The following is a 19,917-nucleotide window of genomic DNA, read 5'->3' on the forward strand; positions in this document are numbered from 1 at the left end:
TTACTGCTTTATTACTGCTTTATTACTATTGTTGGGAGTTTTTTTATTACTGCTTCAATTTCACTAGGTATAATCTGTCCATTCAGATTCTCTGATTCTTCCTGATTTGGTTTTGGAAGTTTGTATATTCCTAGGAATTTATCCATTTCTTCCAATTTGTTGACATATAGTTGTTCATAATATTTTCTTATGATACTTTGTATTTCTTTGGTGTATATTGTTATTTTTCCTCTTTCATTTCTGAGTTTATTTATTTGGGTCCTCTCTCTCTCCTTCTCTCTCAATCTCTCTCTCTCTTTTGATAAGTCTGGTTAAGGGTTTGTCAATCTTGTTTATCTTCTTAAATAATCAACTCTTGGATTTATTAATTTTTAGGCTCTATTTTGTTTATTTCTGCTCTTTATTATTTTCTTTCTTCTATTCACTTTGCAGTTTGTTGTTCTTTTTCAAATTCCTGTAAGTGTAAAGTTAGATTGTTTATTTGAGTTTTTTCTTGTTTTTGAGATAGGCCTGTAAGGCTATGAATGTCCTTCTTAGGATTGTTTTCCCAGTGTCCCACAAATTTTGGGTCGATGTGTTCTCATCTTCACTTGTTTCAAGTTATCTTTTGATTTCTTCCTTGATCTTGTTTTTGACCCATTCACTGATTAATAACATGTTTTTTAGCTTCCATATTTATGCATGTTTTTCAGTGTTCTTCTTGTGATTGATTTCTAGTTTCAAAGTGCTGTGGTCAAAGAAGATGTTTGATATGATTTCAATTTTCTTAAATTTATTAAGACTTGTTTTGTGTCCTAACATGTGTTCTATCCTAGAAAGCATTCCCTGTGCACTTGAAAAGTATGTATATTCTAATGCTTTGGGATAAAATGCTCTGAAGATATCAATTAAATCCATTTGATCTAGTTTGTTGTTTAAGGCCACTGTCTCCTTGTTGATTTTCCATATGGAAAATCTATCCATTGAAGTCAATGGGGTGTTAAAAGCCCAGACTATGATTCTATTTCTGTCAATCACTCCCTTTATGTCCCTCAAGATTTGCTTCACATATTTAGGTGCTCCTATGTTGGGTGCATAAATGTTTACTAGGGTTATATCCTCTTGTTGAATTTTTCCCTTTATCACTTTATAGTGTCCTTCTTTGTCTCTTACTATAGCATTTGTTTTAAAGCCTATTTTGTCAGATACAAGTACTGCTACCCCAGCTTTCTTTTCCATTCCATTTTCACAAAATATCTTTTTCTATCTCTTTACTTTTAGCCTGTGTGTATCTTTCAATCTGAGATGTGTCTCTTAAAGGCAGCATATATATGGGTCTTGTTTTCTTATCCATTCAGCTAACCTATGTCTTTTGGTTGGAGCATTGAAACCATTTACATTTAAGGTGACCACTGATAGATACATACGTAGTGCCATTTTGTTGTCAGACTATTTTCCTCTGTTATTTTTTTCTTTCTCTTTTTCTTCTTTATCTTAAAGCAACCCCTTTAACATTTGTTGCAGTACTGGTTTGGTGTTAACAAACTTCTTCAGTTTTTTCTTGTCTGAAAAGCTCTTTATTTCTCCTTCAATTTTAAATGATAGCCTTGCTGAGTAAAGTAACCTTGATTGTAGGTCCTTGCTTTTCACCACCTTGACTATTTCACACTACTCCCTTCTGGCCTGAAATGTTTCTGTTGAGAAATCAGATAACAGTCTAATTGGTGCTCCCTTGATGGTAACTACCTGCTTTTTTCTAGTGGCATTTAAGATTTTCTCCTTGTTTTTAAGCCTTATCATTTCAATTATGATGTGTTTTGGTGTATACCTCTTTGGGTCCAACTTGTTTGGGACTCTCTGCACTTCCTGGACTCGTGTGTCTTTTCCCTTCAACAGATTAGGGAAGTTTTTGGTCATTATTTCTTCAAATAGGTTTTCAATCCCTTGCTTGCTCTCTTCCCCTTCTGGTATTCCCATGATGTAGATGTTGTTATGCTTCTTGTTGTCCAAGATGTTCCTTAAGCTCTTGTTTTTAATTTTTTTTCTTTTTGCTGCTCTGCCTTGTGTTTTTTTTCTACCTTGTCTTCCAAATCACTGATTCAATCCTCTGCTTCATCCAACCAACTGTCCATACCTTCCAGTGTATTATTTATTTCAGATATTGCAGTCTTTATTTCTGACTGGTCTTTTTTGTGGTTTCTGTCTTTTTTCATGCTGTTGAGTATCCTTATAATCATTACTCCAAACTCTCTATCTGATAAATTGCTTGTCTCCATTTCATCTAGCTCTTCTTCTGGAGAATTCTCTTGTTCTTTTGTTTGGAGTCTGTTTTTTTGTCTTCCCATTTTGGCTGCTTCTTTGTATTTGTTTCCATTTATTGGATAGGTCTGCAAAGACTCTGGTGCAGGTCTCTGTCAGATGCTACTTGTCACTGTCCCTGAGCAATGTGTTTGGAGATATCAGTGATCCATAGCATGTGGCTCCCTCTGTTGGGACCGTTTGTGTGCAGAAAAGAATCAGGCTGTGCACCACAGCCAGTTTTTACCACTACTGGGCCAAGAGGAGAGTCAGCTAAAGTCTCAGAGCTCCCAGATATTTGCTTTAGTTCTTAAATTTAATCAGTATATAGCCTCAAGCTATACTCAGCAACCCTGTCTTAAGCTCCACAGGATGGGGCAGAGCAATCCCTGCAGGCATGGCTATTACTTCCCCTCAAGCTAATGCCACTTGGAGAGGAGTGCTCTGCCTCAGAAAGATGGCCTCTGCAGAATGGGGAATATCTCAGCAGAGGAATCCTGGTAGCTATTCCTTCAGTTCTCTCCCCAAAGCCACCAGCCCCAGATTCTCCTCACACATCTCTAGTTCACTCTGACCTCCCTCTGCTGGAGCTGAGGGTAAATGGCTACAAATAAAATTTTGTTCATTGGCCTTTTAAGAGGCTCCAGTCATCTCCAGCAATCTCTCCCTGGCAGACAGGAACCCCTGCTGTCTTTCACAGCTGTATGTTATCTGGTTTCTGGTGCTATAGGCTGGGGAACCCAGCTTGGGGTTTAGACCACACACTTCTCATGGGAACCCCCCACCACCACCACCCTGGCAGCTGAAATATCCCTCTGGAACTTCAGCTGCCACACTTGTGGGAGTCCAGTTAGCCCTCTTGCACCTCCTCCACACTCTCTACCACTCTTGTTGTGGTGAAGTGTTTCTTCTGTTTGTCCATAGTTACAAGACTTCTTTCCAGATGGTGTTCAGTTGATTATTCAAGATGCTTTCTCTACTATTTAGTCGTAATTCCAATTTGGTCCTAGAAGGAGAGTACTGTAGCTTCCACTTACTCCTCTGCAATCTTGGATGTCCCTGGTCAATTTAATTTTTGACATAGTTGGAAAAACAATTAAATGGGGATAGGAAAGACATTTCTTTGTTTCTTTTTCTTTTATTATTGACACTACTACAGATGTCCCCTTTCCCCACCCTGCCCACCTACACCCAACTCCCTCCACCCCTTCTCTCTTGCCATTACCACACTGCTATCTGCATCTATGGGTTATACATATATGTTCTTTGCCTAATCCCTTCACCTTCTTTCATCCAGGCCCCACTTCCCTCCTTCCTTCTGATAGCTATCACTGTGTGCCATGTGTCCATGGCTCTGATGAAAGGCTTTTCATAAACAGTACTGGAACAAGTAACTATCCATAAGAGGTTAAAAAATGAACCTTGACTCTACTTCATACCACACACAAAACTTCGTTTGAGGTTTTTAATGCATGAAGGTTTGGTTTGCAAAGACTGGAGAATGGTGAGCAAAACTTGTTTGTTGGAATGTTGCAGAGGCTCAGGAACACAGAGTCTATGTTCCTGAGACTTTACCTTTCCCCAATAAGGATATAAAAAAGGTCAAATGACAGTAGTGAGCTCGGCCCCAGGAATCAGTGTCTTTTAAGGACATGGATGTGTATTGCACTAAGATGTATGGGCAAGCTGGGTGCCTGCTCAGAGAATCATGTAAAGGGATGAAATGATGGAGAACTATGGGGCTATGGCTTTCCTAACCTCACCCACTTCCAAACCAGCTCAGATCTCTCAGATAGAGCAAGCTGGAGCAAGAGCCATGTTTCATCCAGCCACAAGGAGCCCAAAGCATGAGGAGCAGGACAGCAGGCCCTGCAAGATACATCTCAACAGCAGGATTTACATACTTAGCCAAAATAATATCATAAGTAATAAAATTAAAATTAAAATTAAAAATTCCTAAAAACATAAGTTCTGAGAAGACAAGAAAGGCTTAATTCCTTATATTCACTTATTTGTTTTTAAATATTTTACTGCACAATTCTACAACACATCATCTGTACACTGTATTGTGTTTACCACCCCAAGTCAAGTCTTCTTCCATCACCATTTATAACCTATACCCTCTTCCATCACCCCTCCCCAATGCCCTGGCAATCACCACACTGTTGTCCCTGTCCATGAGTTTTTTTCTCTTTTTTTTCTTTTTTACTGAATCCCTCCACACACCCTCAGCACACTGAACCATCCTGCCAGACAGCTGTCAGCCTGCTCTCTATCTATAAGTCTGTCTCTATTCTGCTTGTTAGTTCATTTTATCCATTAGATTCCACCTATAAGTGAAATTATATGGTACTCACCTCTCTCTGACTGGTTTATTCTTAATTTTTTACTTTTAGATATCAGTTTTCAAAGTAAGAAGTTGGTGTCGAATCCACATCATAAATGATGTCAAATACACATTTTCTTCTTCTATAGACTCTTATATTTCCATTGATTTAAAGTTTTCAATTCATTAAAACTATTTGTTTTGATTCACAAAAAAAGTGAATTTGAGAATGATCATGCACATAAACATTAAAACTGAAACTATAAAGCTTCAAGAAGAAGATATAAGAGAATATCTTCTCAACCTGAGAGCCAGCAAAAATTTCTTGGACAGGACACAGAAAGCAATAAACATTTAACAAAATTAACACATTATATTTCACCAAGTTAAATACTTTAGTTCATCATAAGAAAAATTAATTAAATGAATAGGCAAGCCACATATGATGGAAAACATCATGAAACATATATATGATAAAGGAATTATATACACAATAAAGAACTACTACAATCAGCCCTGGCTGGCATAGCTCAGTGGACTGAGCGTGGGCTGTGAACCAAAGCATCGCAGATTCGATTCCCAGTCACGGCACATGCCTGGGTTGCAGGCCACAGCCCCCAGCAACTGCACATTGATGTTTCTCTCTCTCTCTCTCTCTCTCTCTCTCTCTCTCTCTCTCTCTCTCTCTTTTTCTCCCTCCCTTCCCTCTCTAAAAATAAATAAATAACTTTTTTTAAAAAAGAACTAATACAATTCAATAATAAAAGGATAAATAACCTAACTTAAAAATGAATGAGACTTAAATAGCCAGTTTCTAAAAAATATACTACTAGCCAAAAACATGTTTAAAGATGCAGGGGAATATGGGTGAAGGCAGTCAAAAGGTACAAATTTCCAACTTCCAGCCGAGATGGAGGTGTAGGTAGACACACTGTGCCTCCTCCCACAACCAAAAGAAGGACAACAATAAATTTAAAAACAGAAAAACAACCAGAACTGACAGAACTGTATGGAAGTCCAACAACTAAGGAGTTAAAGAAGAAACATTCATCCATACTGGTAGGAGGGGTAGAGACTGCCAGCTGGGCAGAGAGGACTTGCAGCAAAGCAGCAGCAGCTGGAGGACCTGGGTGAGTGAGGCAGTGGCTGGCAGAGTGGGCCATCCCACACTGGCTTTCAGATAAGCTTGAGGGAACAACTGGGAAGCAAGCCAGACCCTGCAACCCAGGGTTCCAGTGCAGGGAAAGCCTCAAAACCTCTGACTAAAAGAATCTGTGATGATTGAGGTGGCAGGAGAAATTCCCAACTTCACAGGACAGTTCGTTGGAGAGACCCACAGGGTCCTAAAATGTACACAAAACCGCCCACCTGGGAATCAGCACCAGATGGGCCAATTTGCTTATGGTTAGCTGGGGAAGTGGCTGAAAGCCAGCTGGCAGAGAGCTGAACAAGCCGCATTGCTCCCTCTCTGACCCCTCCCCCACATACAGCACCATACAAGGGTTGTGCCACCCTGATGACTACCTAAGGCTCTCCTCCTTACTTCATAATGGGTGCGCTGAGACAAAAACAAAACAAAACCAAAAAAACAAACAAACAAAAAAACAGCCAAAATGAAAGAAAAGATCAAAGCTCCAGAAAAAAATACAACTAAGTGACAAAGAGACAGCCAACCTATCAGATGGCGAGTTCAAAACACTGGTAATCAAGATGCTCACAGAAGTGGTTGAATATGGTTGCAAAAGAGAGGAAAAAGTGAAAGCTGTGAAAAGTGAAATAAAGGAAAATGTACAGGGAACCAAAAGTGACCGGAAGGAAACAGGGACTCATATCAATGGTTTGGAATGGAAGGAGAAAATAAACATTGAACCAGAACAGAATGAGAAACAAGAATTCCAAAAAATGAAGAGAGGCTTAGGCACCTCCTGGACAACTTTAAACATTCCAACATCCAAATCATAGGGGTGCCAGAAGGAGAAGAGGAAGAGCAGGAAATTGAAAACTTATTTGAAAAAATAATGAACTTCCCCAATCTAGTAAAGGATAGAGACTTCCAGGAAGTCCAGGAACCTCAGAGTCCCAAAGAGGTTGGACTCAAAGAAGCACACACCAAGGCACATCATAATGATATTACCCAATATTAAAGATAAGGAGAGAATCTTAAAAGCAGCCAGAGAAAAGGAGACAATTACCTACAAAAGGAGTTACCATTACACTATCAGCTGATTTCTCAAAAGGAACCTTACAAACAAGAAGGGGTTGTAAAGAACTATTCAAAGTTATGAAAGGCAAAGACTACATCCAAGATTACTCTGCCCAGAAAAGCTTAATTTAGAATGGAAGGGCAGATAAAGTGTTTCCCAGATAAAATCAAAGTTAAAGGAGTTCGTCATCACCAAGCCCTTATTATATGAAATGTTAAAGGGATTTATCTAAGAAATAGAAGGTCAAAAGCTATGACCTTCTAGAACAGGAACAGAAACTAGAACAGGAACAGAATCACAGAAATGGAGATCACATGGAGGTTTATCAGCGAGGAGGTGGTTGGGGACAAATAGAGGAAAAAATACAGGGAATAAGAAACATAAATGCTAGGAAGAAAATAGACAAGGGGAGGTTAAGGATAGTATAGGAAATGTGGAGTCCAAAGAAATTATATGTATGACACATGGACATGAATTAAAAGGAGAGGGGCGGGGAAGGCTGGTGGTAGGGGTATGCAGGGCAGAGGGGACTAAGGGGGGAAATGGGACAACTGTGATAGTATAATCAATAAAAGACATTTAAAATTTTTTAATTAAAAAAGGTACAAACTTCTAACTATAAGATAAATTCTGAGGATGTAATGTACAGCATGGTTACTATAGTTAATAATACTGTGTTGTATATGTGAAAGTTGTTAAGAAAGTAAGTCTTAAAAATTCTCATCACATGAAGAATTTTTTTACTCTGTGAGGTGACGTATGTCAACTAAACCTATTGTCATGAGCATTTCTCAATATACACACAGTAGTCCCCCTTATCATCACTTTCACTTTCCACAGTTTCAGTTGCTCAGGGTGAACTGTAATCTAAAAATATTAAATGAAAAATTCAGAAATAAGCAATTCATAGGTTTTAAACTTCACACAGTAAAGAGAAACAGGATGAAATTTCATGCCATCCTGCTCCATCCCTTCCAGAGTATCCATGCTGTACATGTAGTACAATAAGATATTTTGAAAGAGAATACATTCATATAACTTTTTTGCAGTATATTCTTATAATTGTTATGTTATTTTTAGTTATTGTTGCTGATCTCTTACTGTGACTAATTTGTAAGTTAAATTTTATCATGTGTACGTATGTATAGTAAAAATAAAATATATATAGGGTTTGGTACTATTTACAGTTTAAGGCATGCAGTCGGGTGTCTTGGAATGTATTCCCTAAGGATAAGGGGGGAATACTGAATATATCAAGTCATTATGTTATATACCTAAAACTAATGCAATGTTATCTGTCAATTATATCTCACTAAAACTTGAAGGAAAAAAAAGAAACTACAAGGAAATATATTCTTTAAAATGGTAAAAAAATAAACAAAGATGCTTCACATCATTAGTTCATCACAGAAACGCAACTTAAAACAAAATGAGGAACCACCACCCATCACTAGAGTAGCCAAACACAAAAAGATCAAAAACTCTGTTAGGAAGGTTGTGAAGCAACTAAAACATTTTTTCTTTTTTTAAAGTATATTTTATTGATTATGCTATTACAGTTTTCCCAATTTTTTCTCCCCTTTTTCCCCCTCCACCCTGCAACCACCTGCCCTCCAGCATTCCCCCCTTATGTCTATGGGTTGTACATATAAGTTCTTTAGCTTCTCTGTTTCCTATACTATTCTTAACCTCTGTCTATTTCATGCCTATCAATTATGCTTCTTACTCCCCGTACCTTCCCCCCATTCTTCCCCTTCCTCTCCCCACTGAAAACCGTCCATGTGATCTCCATTTGTTATTCTGTTCCTGTTCTAGTTGCTTGCTTAGTTTTTGTTTTTTAGGTTCAGTTGTTGATAGTTATGAGTTTGTTGTCATTTTACTGTGCATAGTATTTTTATCTTCTATTTCTTAAATAAGTCCCTTCAACATTTCATATAATAAGGGCTTCGTGGTGATGAACTCCTTTAACTTGACCTTATCTGGGAAGCACTTTATCTGCCCTTCCATTCTAAATGATAGCTTTGCTGGACAGAGTAATATTGGACATAGGTCCTTGCCTTTCATGACTTCAAATACTTCTTTACAGCCCCTTCTTGCTTGTAAGGTTTTGTGTGGGTTTTTTTGTTTTTGTTTTTTGAGAAATCAGCTGATAGTCTTATGAGCACACCTATGTAGGTAACTCTCTGTTTTCCTCTTGCTGTTTTTAAGATTCTCTCTTTATCTTTTCTCTTGGATAATTTAATGATGATATACCTTGGTGTGTTTTGCCTTGGATCCAATTTCTTTGGGACTCTCTGGGCTTCCTGGAAGTCTATTTCCTTGGCCAGATAGGGGAAATTTTTCTTCATTATTTGTTCAAATAAGGTTTCAATTTCTTGCTCTTCCTCTTCTCTTTCTGCTAGAGGAGAGGAAGAACACCCCTTTAAGTACCCCTATGATTCAGATATTAGAGTGCTGAAAGTTGTCCCAATGGTTCCTAAGCTTCTTGGTTTTTTGAATTCTTATTTCTTCCTTCTGTTCCAGTTGGATGTTTATTTCTTCCTTTTGCTCCAAATCAATATTTGAGTCCCAGTTTTTTTCTCTTCACTGTTGGTTCCCTGTATATTTTGCTTTATTTCACTTTGGGTAGCCCTCATTTCTTCCTTCATTTTGTGAACAAGGTCAATCATTTCTGTGAGCATCCTGATTACCAGTGTTTTGAAGTCTGCATCAGACAGGTTGTCTATCTCCTCATCAGAAGTTTTGATCTATTCTTTTATTTGGGCCACATTTCTTTGTCTCAATGAACCTGTTATGTTGTAAAGGGGCGTAGCCTTAGGTATTCACCAGGGTGGAGCTACTCTCTTTGCTGCATTGTGGTGCTGTCTGTTGGGGGAGGAGTCAGAGAGGGAACAATGCTGCTCACTTGCTCAGCTCTAGCCCCACTTTCCAACAAACTCTCCTGTTAGACTGGGAGTTTCCCCAGCTGTTGCAACCCCCATAGTATTTTACAGCTAGCTTTGAATCTTTAGTTTTCTGTTCAGCCAGCCCAACCATGCCCACAGGGTCCACCACCTTGCCTCGAGCATCCTCTGGGTTCAGGTGCCCATCTCTACCTCTCCTACTGGTTTGGGTGAATATTTCTTTTTTCTGATATAAGTTTTTTATTTTATTTTATAGATTTTATTTATTTACTTTTAGACAGAGGGGAAGGGAGAGACAAAGAGAGGGAAAGAAACATCAATGTGTGGTTGCCTCTTGCGTGGCTGCACCAGGGAACCTGGCCCACAACCCAGGCATGTGCCCTAACTGGGAAATGAACCAGCAACCCTTTGGTTAGCAGGCCAGTGCTCAATCCACTGAACCACACCAGCCAGGGCTACATGAATGTTTCTTTAACTCCTTGGTTGTCGGAGTTCCATGCAGCTTGATTTTTCGGGCACTTCTGGTTATTTATTGTTTTTAAATTGGTCGTTACCCTTCTTTTGGTTGTACAAGGAAGTGAAGCATTTCTATCTATGCCTCCATCTTGGCCAGAACTCCTAGAATTTTCATATGCTGTTAGAACACACTCCTACCTTACACCCAAAAGTTTACTCCTACTTATTTACCCAATAGAAATGAACACACACATCCAAAAAAAATCTTTACAAGAAAATTTATAGCAGCTTTATTCAAAATAGCCAAAAACTGGAAACAATTTTAAGTGAAAGAATATGACAGAACTTTCTAGAGTGATGGAAACGTTCTGTATCTTGGTAGGGATATAACATGGGTGTATACATTTGTCAAAACATATCCAATTGGCCCTGACCAGGTGCTCAGTCAGTTGCAGTGTTGTCCAGTTCATCAAAAGGCCGTGAGTTCCATGCCCCTAGAACTCACATAACTAGGTTGTAGGTTCAGTGCCCTCCAGGGCGCATGCTGAAGGTAACCAATCAATGTTTCTCTCTCATATCAGTGTCTCACTCTTTTTGTCTCTCCCTTTCTCTCTCTCTAAAATCAATAAACATATCCTCAGGTGAAGATTTAAAAAAAACATCTAATTGAACACTTAAGAATTTTGTGTTTTACTCAGTAATTATTACTTTTAAAAATGCTAAGTCCTAGGTAGTAATTTTGCTTTTTGCAGCAGCATGTTTTAGCAATTCTGAAAATTATTTCTGTGCATTCTAAGCTTGAACAAAATGAGTAAATACATGTAATAAAATTCAAGTATCCCCCTGCTGGAGAAGGTAGTTACAAATATAGATAAATAGATATAGAAATATAGGTGTGCCTATGTGCACATGCACACAGTTCTATATCAACAATAATTAGCACATCTGGTACCCAGATCTTCATTTTTAGCTACCATTTTCCACTGTAAGGAAGCTGGGCTGCTTGGAGAAAAGGTTTATTTCAATACAGATACAGTGCAAACTGAGCTAGAATGACTTCTTATGCTTAAGAGTAAGGAGTACTCAAAATAATGCTATTGTGCTTAATGGCAAAAGACTGAAAGGTTCTATCCTTACCACTTCTATTCAACATTGTACTAGAGATTCTAGCCAGGGCAATTAGGCAAGAAAAATAAATAAAAGGCATGCAAATTAGAAAGGAAGAAACACAATTATTTGGAAATGGCATGACCTTGTATGTAGAAAATCCTAAGGAATCCACAAATACACTGATAAAACTAATAAACAGATTCAGCAATATTGTAGGATATGATATAAATATATAAAATTAATTGTATTTATATATTACAATGAATAATCCATAAATGAAATTGAGAAAACCACTTCACTTACAGTAGCATCAAAAAAGAATAAAATACTGAAGAATAAATTCAACTAAAGAATAAGACTTGGACACTAAACTATCAAACATTATTGTATAAAATTGAAGAAAGCCTAAATAAATAAAAAGACATCCTATTGATTTGAAAACAATATTGTTAAATTGCAATACTCTGCACTTCAATCTACAGAGTCAATGCAATCCCTACCAAAAATCCAGGTGTGCTTTTTTTTGTAGGAATGGACAAGCTCATCCTAAAATTCACATGGAAATTCAAGGGGCCAAGAATAGCCAAACCATCTTGAAAAAGAAGAACAAAGTCGAAGGACTCTAAATTTGAATTTTTAAAACTTTGAACATAGATACAGAAATCAAAATTGTGTGGTACTGGCTTAAGGAAAGACATAGAGACCAGCTTATTTTGAACAAAGTATAAATTCATTTCAATGAAGAAAGAATATTCTTTTCAATATACTGTAGTGGGACAACTGTATATCCACATGCAAAAAAAAATGGATCTTTCTTTATACCATTCATAAAAATTAACTCAATATAGATCAAAGACCTACGTGGAAGAGCAAAACTACAAACTCTTAGAAAACAGTTGTAAATTGTTGTGACCTTTAATTAGGCAATGATTTTTAAATATCACACCAAAACCACAAGTAGCCAAAGAAAAAAACAGATAAATTAGACTTCAACAAAATTAAAAATTTTCTACTTCATAAGACATAACCAATAAAGTAGAAGGAAAACCCACAGAATGAAGAAAGTACTTGTAAATCATATACCTGGTAAGTCTCTAGTATTCAGAAAATATAAACTCTTACAACTATAACCAAAAAAAACCCCCCAAAAAACAAAAAAAACCCACATGGGCTTAAATAAACACAGGGATATGAATAAATATTTCTCCAAAGACACAGAAATTACCAATGAGCACATGAACAGACATTTAGCCTAATTAGTCATTAGATAAATGCAAATGAAATCCATAATGAGTTATCACTTTACTATGTTGATTATAATAAAAAAGATGGACAACAAGAACTGTGGTAAGGATTTGGAGGAAATAGAACCCTCATACTTTGCTGGTAGGAATGTAGAATCTGCAGCCACTGTGAAAATTAGTTCCTCAAAATGTCAAACATGGGTTTACCATGTGACACAGCAATTCCATTGCTAGATATATATATATAGGGGACCATTCCACATGGCAGTGGGGAATGTACCCTAGCCCCTGATTTGGAAAACTGATGGGGAGTGAGGTCGGCACACAGGACCCACGTCCACGAATAGGTTCTCCTGTTCAGAGTCAGGCCTGCATTGTACCTAGGCTGCTTTGAGGCTTGCTTTTGCTAAAACTCTCTCACCCTGAATTGAAGCAGCAAATGTTTCTGCATATCTTTAAAGTAACTTCCTAAAATCTATGCTAAATCCCCGAAGGATGAGTGTAACCAGTTCAATCACTTTTCCCTTTGCATTTGTAAATATCCTTCTTCTGTGATGTGATTAGTGGCATCCTCTCCCTTGTTTTCTGTAAAAGTAACCACCTAAAGTGAACCTGTGTATACTAAATGAGGACCATCCTCGATATAATGTGCCCAGAAAAGCAATAAAAGCCTGTCCAGGCAGGTGTCAGGGCCCTCTCTCTCACTGAGAGAGTGGCCATGCCATCCCTTTTTCTCCACAGAACTTCTGTAGTCCCTGTGAATTTGTTTGTCGCCGCCACATTGACCCCACAGGCTGGAGTGCAGATCAGATATATATCTAGGAAAAGTGAACATAAGTTCACACAAATTTTCAGAGCAGCATTATCATAACAGCCAAAAAGTAGATAGAAAGAACCCAAATGTCAATCATTTGATGAGTGGGTCAATGAAATTTGGAATATCTATACATTGGAATACTATTCATCCTCAATGAAAGAAAGCAACATATTACATTTAATTTTTATGAAATGTCCGGAATAGGCAATTCTGTAGACACAGAGGACAAATTAGTGCTTTCCAGGGCCTGGAGGGAGGAGGTAATGGGGAGTGCCAGCTAATGGGAAGGGGTTTACTTTGGGACTGATAAAAATGTTCTGGTATTAGATAGTGGGAATGATTACAAAAAATCATGAATATGCTAAAGCAAACTGAACTGTACACTTTAAAATGGTGAATTTTATAGTATGTGAAATATGCCTCAAAAAAGAAGTGGGCTGCAACCCCAAATCCTAGTCTTCTTTCCTGGAGGCAAATAATGTTATTTGTTTCCTGGTTCTCATTCCTAAAATAGACTGTATACATACAAACATGTATTCATGTATCTATAGGTCTCTCATTAACAGAAATATGAGCATAGCAAATATATTGTCCTAGACTTTTTCCCCCTCTACAATGACACTTCAAGAACATTCTTTACAATATAACTTGGTGATTACTCTATTTCAGCATATGTAAGTATCCCTGGTTCCTTTTGGGTTTGGGATTTGCCATAATTTAGTTTGCTAGTACTCTGCTGCTACAGATAATTTTGCAATTAATTTTACTTATATATTTCCATTACATGCGTATGAGTAGGATATGTTTCTAGAAGTTAAATTTCTGGTTGAAAATTTTTTTTGTATTTTGTATTTTTTATTGATAAACTGTCATTATTGGTTTACTGTCCTTCTCATTAGATTATGAGTTCCCTGAGGACATGGGCTATTTCTCTTTTGTTGACCAGGGTAATCTAGATTACAGAACACTGTCTGGCATGCTGCTTTATATATTTATTGATGGTCAAGTCCATGGGCTTTGATGTACGGCATGTCAAATGGAAATTTGAAGCTACACCATTCAAAAAACAGACAATCATCCAGTTTGTAGAGATAGGAATTGTTTGGGAGTTGTTTTCTTTTCATCCAGTTGGGTTTTTCTTTTTCATTTTTTTCCTTTCAACTCTAGTTAGTATGTTTTCAAAAACTGTGATATCAATTGCAATGTATCATTCTAAGAAATACAGAATCCTTAATTTCATCTGAGGACATCAGCATGTTTTATTAGACAAATGCCTGCTTCTTATATTTGAATGTTCTTTATTTCAGTTATTGAAAAAAAAGGTGGGGGGGGGAATGGGGGGCTGAATTGCAATTTTAGGAGACCTCATGGCGACACCTGCTGGAGAAAATATCAGAATAAGTTTTGAATCCATTAAATTATTAAAATTTTAAACAAGTGTTTCTATTAATCAGGAAGAAATTTGGCATTTTACCATACAGTGCTTGTAATAATTAAATATAATTAAGTTTATAGGAGGTTCTTTGATGTTCTAAAAAATTATCGATAAAAATATATTTTATTTTTTCAGGATAAAGTCATCTTGGGGACTGATTACCCCTTTCCACTAGGTGAGCTGGAACCTGGAAAACTGATAGAATCCATGGAAGAATTTGATGCAGAAACAAAGGTATATGCCTTTTATGTCATGGATTTCTTTCCATTTTCCTGCTGTAATTGTGCTTGGTTTCAGAGCACTTTCATGTGTGATAACAAAGAACAGGGAATCATTACACTTAATATTCCTAGAATTGTTACTAGATCACCAGAAATAGCTGAACTATTAAAGGGCAAAAAAAGTTAAAAAGCTGAAAGACAGCCTAGTACATTCATGAAGGCCAGGAAGAAAACTGCAAAGAAGCATATCATAATAATATGTTTCTGTTTGCATGTTAGATGAATAATAAGAAAAATGTCTAAAATTTTTCATTTAATATGTCTATTACAAATCTACCAATCTCAAAAACTGTAATCATTCTAATAATTTGAATGCTGATACTAAATTCTTGATTAAAAAGAACCCAAGGACCTCAAGTAACTAGATTTTTTTCTTTTGCATTTGACTTTTAGGGTGGGTAAATGTTCCATAATGCTGCCAATGCCTATTCTACCCCTTAGGCTCCTGAGCCAAGATGAGTTAAAATGAGATGCATTGTCCTCAGATTCCCTCTCCCTTGCTATACTTTTCCCATTCCACCCCCACCTTCCAACAAAACAAGTTCTTCCTGAGGGCTTCACCAATCACTACCAGGGGTCAAAGATGGCCACACACACAAAAATGTGGATATATATACTCTTTACAAATCTTACAAAAGTCTTAGTTATAATCCTTTTGTATAATTCTTGGCTTTCTTCTGCACTAGAATACAAAAGTTCTCTTGGTCTCTAAGTCTCTGCTCTAATCATCAAGGATTAAGCTCATCAAATCTTTTCAGTAGGTTTAAAACACATTAACAGATGTCAAGAAAAATCCATTATGATGTTTACTGGTTGCAAGTATGAACTGGGAACCCTCAGACTGCTTTTATATAGGAAGTTTCCCCTTTGGCACTTACCTACCTTAAGACACTTAAAGTCTCAAATTGTTAAATATTTTCTTGTTAAAGTAGAAAGCCATAATAAGATATCTTTTTACTTTTTTTACAACAGAGTTTGAAAATAAAAAAACTTTCTATAAAATTAATATAAATTAAACTGAAACCAGATACCCCCAAGTATCCTGATTAAGAGTTCAGTGGAATAATTATTTTATGTCTCATCATTTCATTTTGAGTTTATCATTTTCAAGTTTTAAAATAACATAAAAATGTTATACTGTCACAAATTCAAAATGACAGTTTGTATAAGATTACTCATTGCAACATTGTTTGTAATAAAAGACTGAAAACAGTCTATAGGTGAATAAGTTACATACATATAATATATCCATACAATGGTATCTATACATCCATAAAAACACTAAAAATCCATTTCCAAGATATATCAAGTTTAAAAAGCAAGGTGCCAAACAACCTGTATAGTATATTTCCATTTGTGTATAGTATACTATCCAATTGTGAAAAAAAGAATATCTCTATACCTAAATATAAGTATTTGCTTATATGTGCATAAAATATTTCTGGAATAACAGACAAGAAACTGATGGCTGCACAACTCTGTAAACATACTAAATATCACCAAACTATACACTTTAATGGGTAAATCGTATGGTAAGTGAACTATATCTCAATAAAGCTGTTGCAAAGTAAGTAAATAAAAATAGATTCCATTACAAAAAAAAAGACAGCCCTCAGAAGATAGCATCCATTTTATAATTTTGAATTTTGAGCACTGAAATGATCATGATATGTAGATATACATTAATGGTATGGATGTTATACAATCCTATACATGTTTCCTTCCACCCTCAGCTAAATGCCTGACCTTTGCAAATGGGATATCTATCAGTTAGGGTATCACAAAGTTACCTCTGAAATCACAGGAGTTCTTTTTGTGGAGTTGATCTAGTTTATAGGTGGAGAGAAGGTGAAGAAAAATTTGGCAGTCCTTTTCTCATGTGAAATAAATAAATGTACATATTTGTACAATATTCTGAAACTCTCCATCTATTCACTTTTCTTGCTCTGAAAGAGCTTACCTTGTGAGGGAGGGAGAATGCCAAAAATCAATACCTGTGCCTAGAGGCTGAGAGGTGGCTACAGGACTTCCTAGAACCATCACCAGCTCTTTTGTCCCACAGTCCTAAACTGTACGTTTTCTCTGTTTTGCCTGCAATAAGTTTTTAAAATCTTTGAAAACTTCAGGAGTTTTCAAAGAGCATTTTCTTAAGAGTGCTCTCCACCTTGTAATTTCCTCCTTTCCTCCTACTATCAAGTTTCAAACATAGATTTCAAATAGTGGGGAAAAAATAGGTCAAGAGGATTTTGGTAAGAACATCATTGTTTAACCTGCTAATATTTTTCTCTCACATTGAGGATTTGATTTTTAAAAAAACTTGATAAAGACACTCAATAAAGTACTTAAAAACAACCATTAAATAATACATTAAAATAAAACCTTTTATTTTCTTTTTCAGGATAAACTCAAAGCTGGCAATGCACTAGCATTTTTGGGTCTTGAGAGAAAACTATTTGAATGACTGAATTCACTACAATTTTCAAGAGATGCTTTTTTTTGTTTTTAAATATGTATCACACATACATACTAAAATCCTATTTTGAACTATTTTACCCAGAAATAGAATATCCCTCAGTATCTTAAATTATTCATAACAAAAATGACTCATGTTTTTCACTCTGAAAAGCAGTAAATAATTTCACATGCAAACCAAAAATTATTTTCCGAGCACTTTAAACATTAATGACAGAAGCAAAATGCAAAATGTCATTAATGCTTTTTATGGAGAAAGACCAAAACCAGATTCATCCTAAATGGTTCAAGTTGGTTCTTACTTTGAGCAAGTATAAGTACCTAGAGCCCAAATAACCCATTTTTATTCACTTTAAACACTTTTCATTGGCCCAGAACTGGGCTGGGAATACTTTAGATTTCACAAATAAGTGTACATATTTCATAACCTGTAGGAGCTTATAGTCTAAATAAGGAGGCAAGTCATAAGTTCATGCAATAATTACTAAGCAATGCAACATAAGTATCACAAAAGTTTTAGTAAAATTCATCTGGACTCAAACTTTTGGGAAAATCTTCAAAGAAGTTGGAACTTGGGCTGAGTCTAGAAAGATGGATAAGGCTTAAGTTGGAGATGGTAAACAGATGGGAAGGCAAAACTATGGGAAAACAGGAGTTCATCTACTCTGGAGAAAAGTTACAGTCTATAATTTACTTTTACCAGAAGCTATTTTAATTTAAACTACTGAGCAGAATATGTAAAGATAGCAGTGGAAATTGAGAGCAGGGAAACACCTGGGTAGCCTCAGTTCATTGATGGTCTGCCTGGGCTGCTGAAAATAAACTCAGTTCTGAAAGGGATGATGAGTATCTGTGGTTTGCGTACTTCTGGATGAATTCCAAAATCAAATATAATTCTTCAAAATTACTTTCTTGCTTTGATTAGTTAATACTCTTTTCCCTCCCACTAGCCTAGAGAACTCATGAGTTGAATATTAGCATGAAATTTATGCCAATATAATTTTTGCTAAATTATGTCCATCCCATTATTTTCACTTTATTTAGTTTGTTATTCCATCTTTTTCTTGCTCCTCCTATTGCTTTCTAGAACTTTACCCACCCACTAGTCTGTTATTACTCCAATCTGCCTACAAGAAAAACAAAAAAACAAGGTTGAACAAAACAACAATATAAAGTATATGCTATTTTTTCCTTCCCCATTATTTGAGGAAAATGTCCATTCCTTCTCAAATATTCTATATTTGGTCACTTTTTAACAGTGTTTAATAACTTCTATTATGAAAAGTAACTTGATTACTTTAATCAATATCATAGATAGATGACAGAGAGATAGATAATGGGTTTATTCATATTCATATTCACAGAGTATTTATGTGATACGCCAGAGCTGTAGCACTGTTCCAGGTACTTGGGATATAGAAGTAAATAAAAAGGATAAAAGTCCCTTTGATGAAACTTATAGTCCCAAAAGTAAGAAATGATAAAGGAGAGAGAGGAAAAAGAAACAAGGAATGGAGAGGAAGGAAGAGAGAATGAAGGAAGGAAATTTGTCTTATACTGAAAAATTAAAACAGGGAAATATATACAGAGTAACTTAGGGGAAGATGGGGAATAAGACATTAAATTGTGAGACCAGAGAAAGTCTCTTTAAAGACATTAACCTGAGACTTGAGTGATAGAATAGTAATAGTTAGAAAGCCCTTCTCTATACCCATATTAAAAAGGAATTTACTCATCTTTTCTTCTAGTGCCAGCATAGTTTCATTGTCTTATTATAGTTAATTCTTTGATCTAATCAATGTTGGAGTTATCCTTATGTATGATGTGAGGAATCAATCTAATTTCATTGCAGCACTATGTTATTGCAAAATATTGAAAATTATATACATTGTCCAAATGTAGGAGACTGAACAAACTATAGTACACATACATGCACACACACATGTACACATGTACACACACATATGTCCAGATGCCTGGAAGTAAACCTTGATTTATATCTTTCCTAGCCTCCCTCTTCCTTATATTCAGTCCATCATCAAATGCTATTGGTTGCATATAAGACATCTCACATCCCCATTCTAATTCTACTACTGTTGCCCAAATCACCATGATTTCTTGCCTAGTCTCCTTAATACTAATCTTGACCCCTTACAAAATTCTCTACACAACTGCTGATATGTTTTTCCTTTTTTCATTTTTTAAAAGATTTTATTTACTTATTTTTAGAGAAAAGAGAAAGGAGGGAGAAATAGAGGGAGAGAAACATTAATGTGAGAATTATTGATCGTTTCCCTCTCATACATGCTCTGACCAAAGGACAAATCCACAACCCAGGCATGTGCCCTGACCAAAATGGAACTGGCAACCTTTTGCTTTGTGGAATGAAGCC

At 36.2% G+C, this 19,917-nt stretch overlaps 1 protein-coding gene across 3 annotated transcripts in view; it reads left to right on the top strand.

Moving 5' to 3' along the window:
- ACMSD (aminocarboxymuconate semialdehyde decarboxylase) overlaps nucleotides 1–18,365 on the top strand; it is a 69,889-nt gene extending 51,524 nt beyond the window's left edge. For all 3 annotated transcript variants that reach the window (XM_045826322.1, XM_045826323.1, XM_045826324.1), the window contains 2 exons: nucleotides 14,908–15,006; nucleotides 17,452–18,365. In XM_045826322.1, coding sequence (XP_045682278.1) covers nucleotides 14,908–15,006; nucleotides 17,452–17,514 — 162 coding nt within the window. In that variant the 3' untranslated portion in view covers nucleotides 17,515–18,365. The remainder of the gene's footprint in view (nucleotides 1–14,907; nucleotides 15,007–17,451) is intronic.
- The last annotated feature ends 1,552 nt before the right edge of the window (nucleotides 18,366–19,917 follow it).

Source organism: Phyllostomus hastatus, unplaced genomic scaffold (assembly GCF_019186645.2).
Source record: "Phyllostomus hastatus isolate PE091 unplaced genomic scaffold, TTU_PhHast_1.1 phas_scaffold_60, whole genome shotgun sequence".
Taxonomy (NCBI): Eukaryota; Metazoa; Chordata; class Mammalia; order Chiroptera; family Phyllostomidae; genus Phyllostomus; species Phyllostomus hastatus.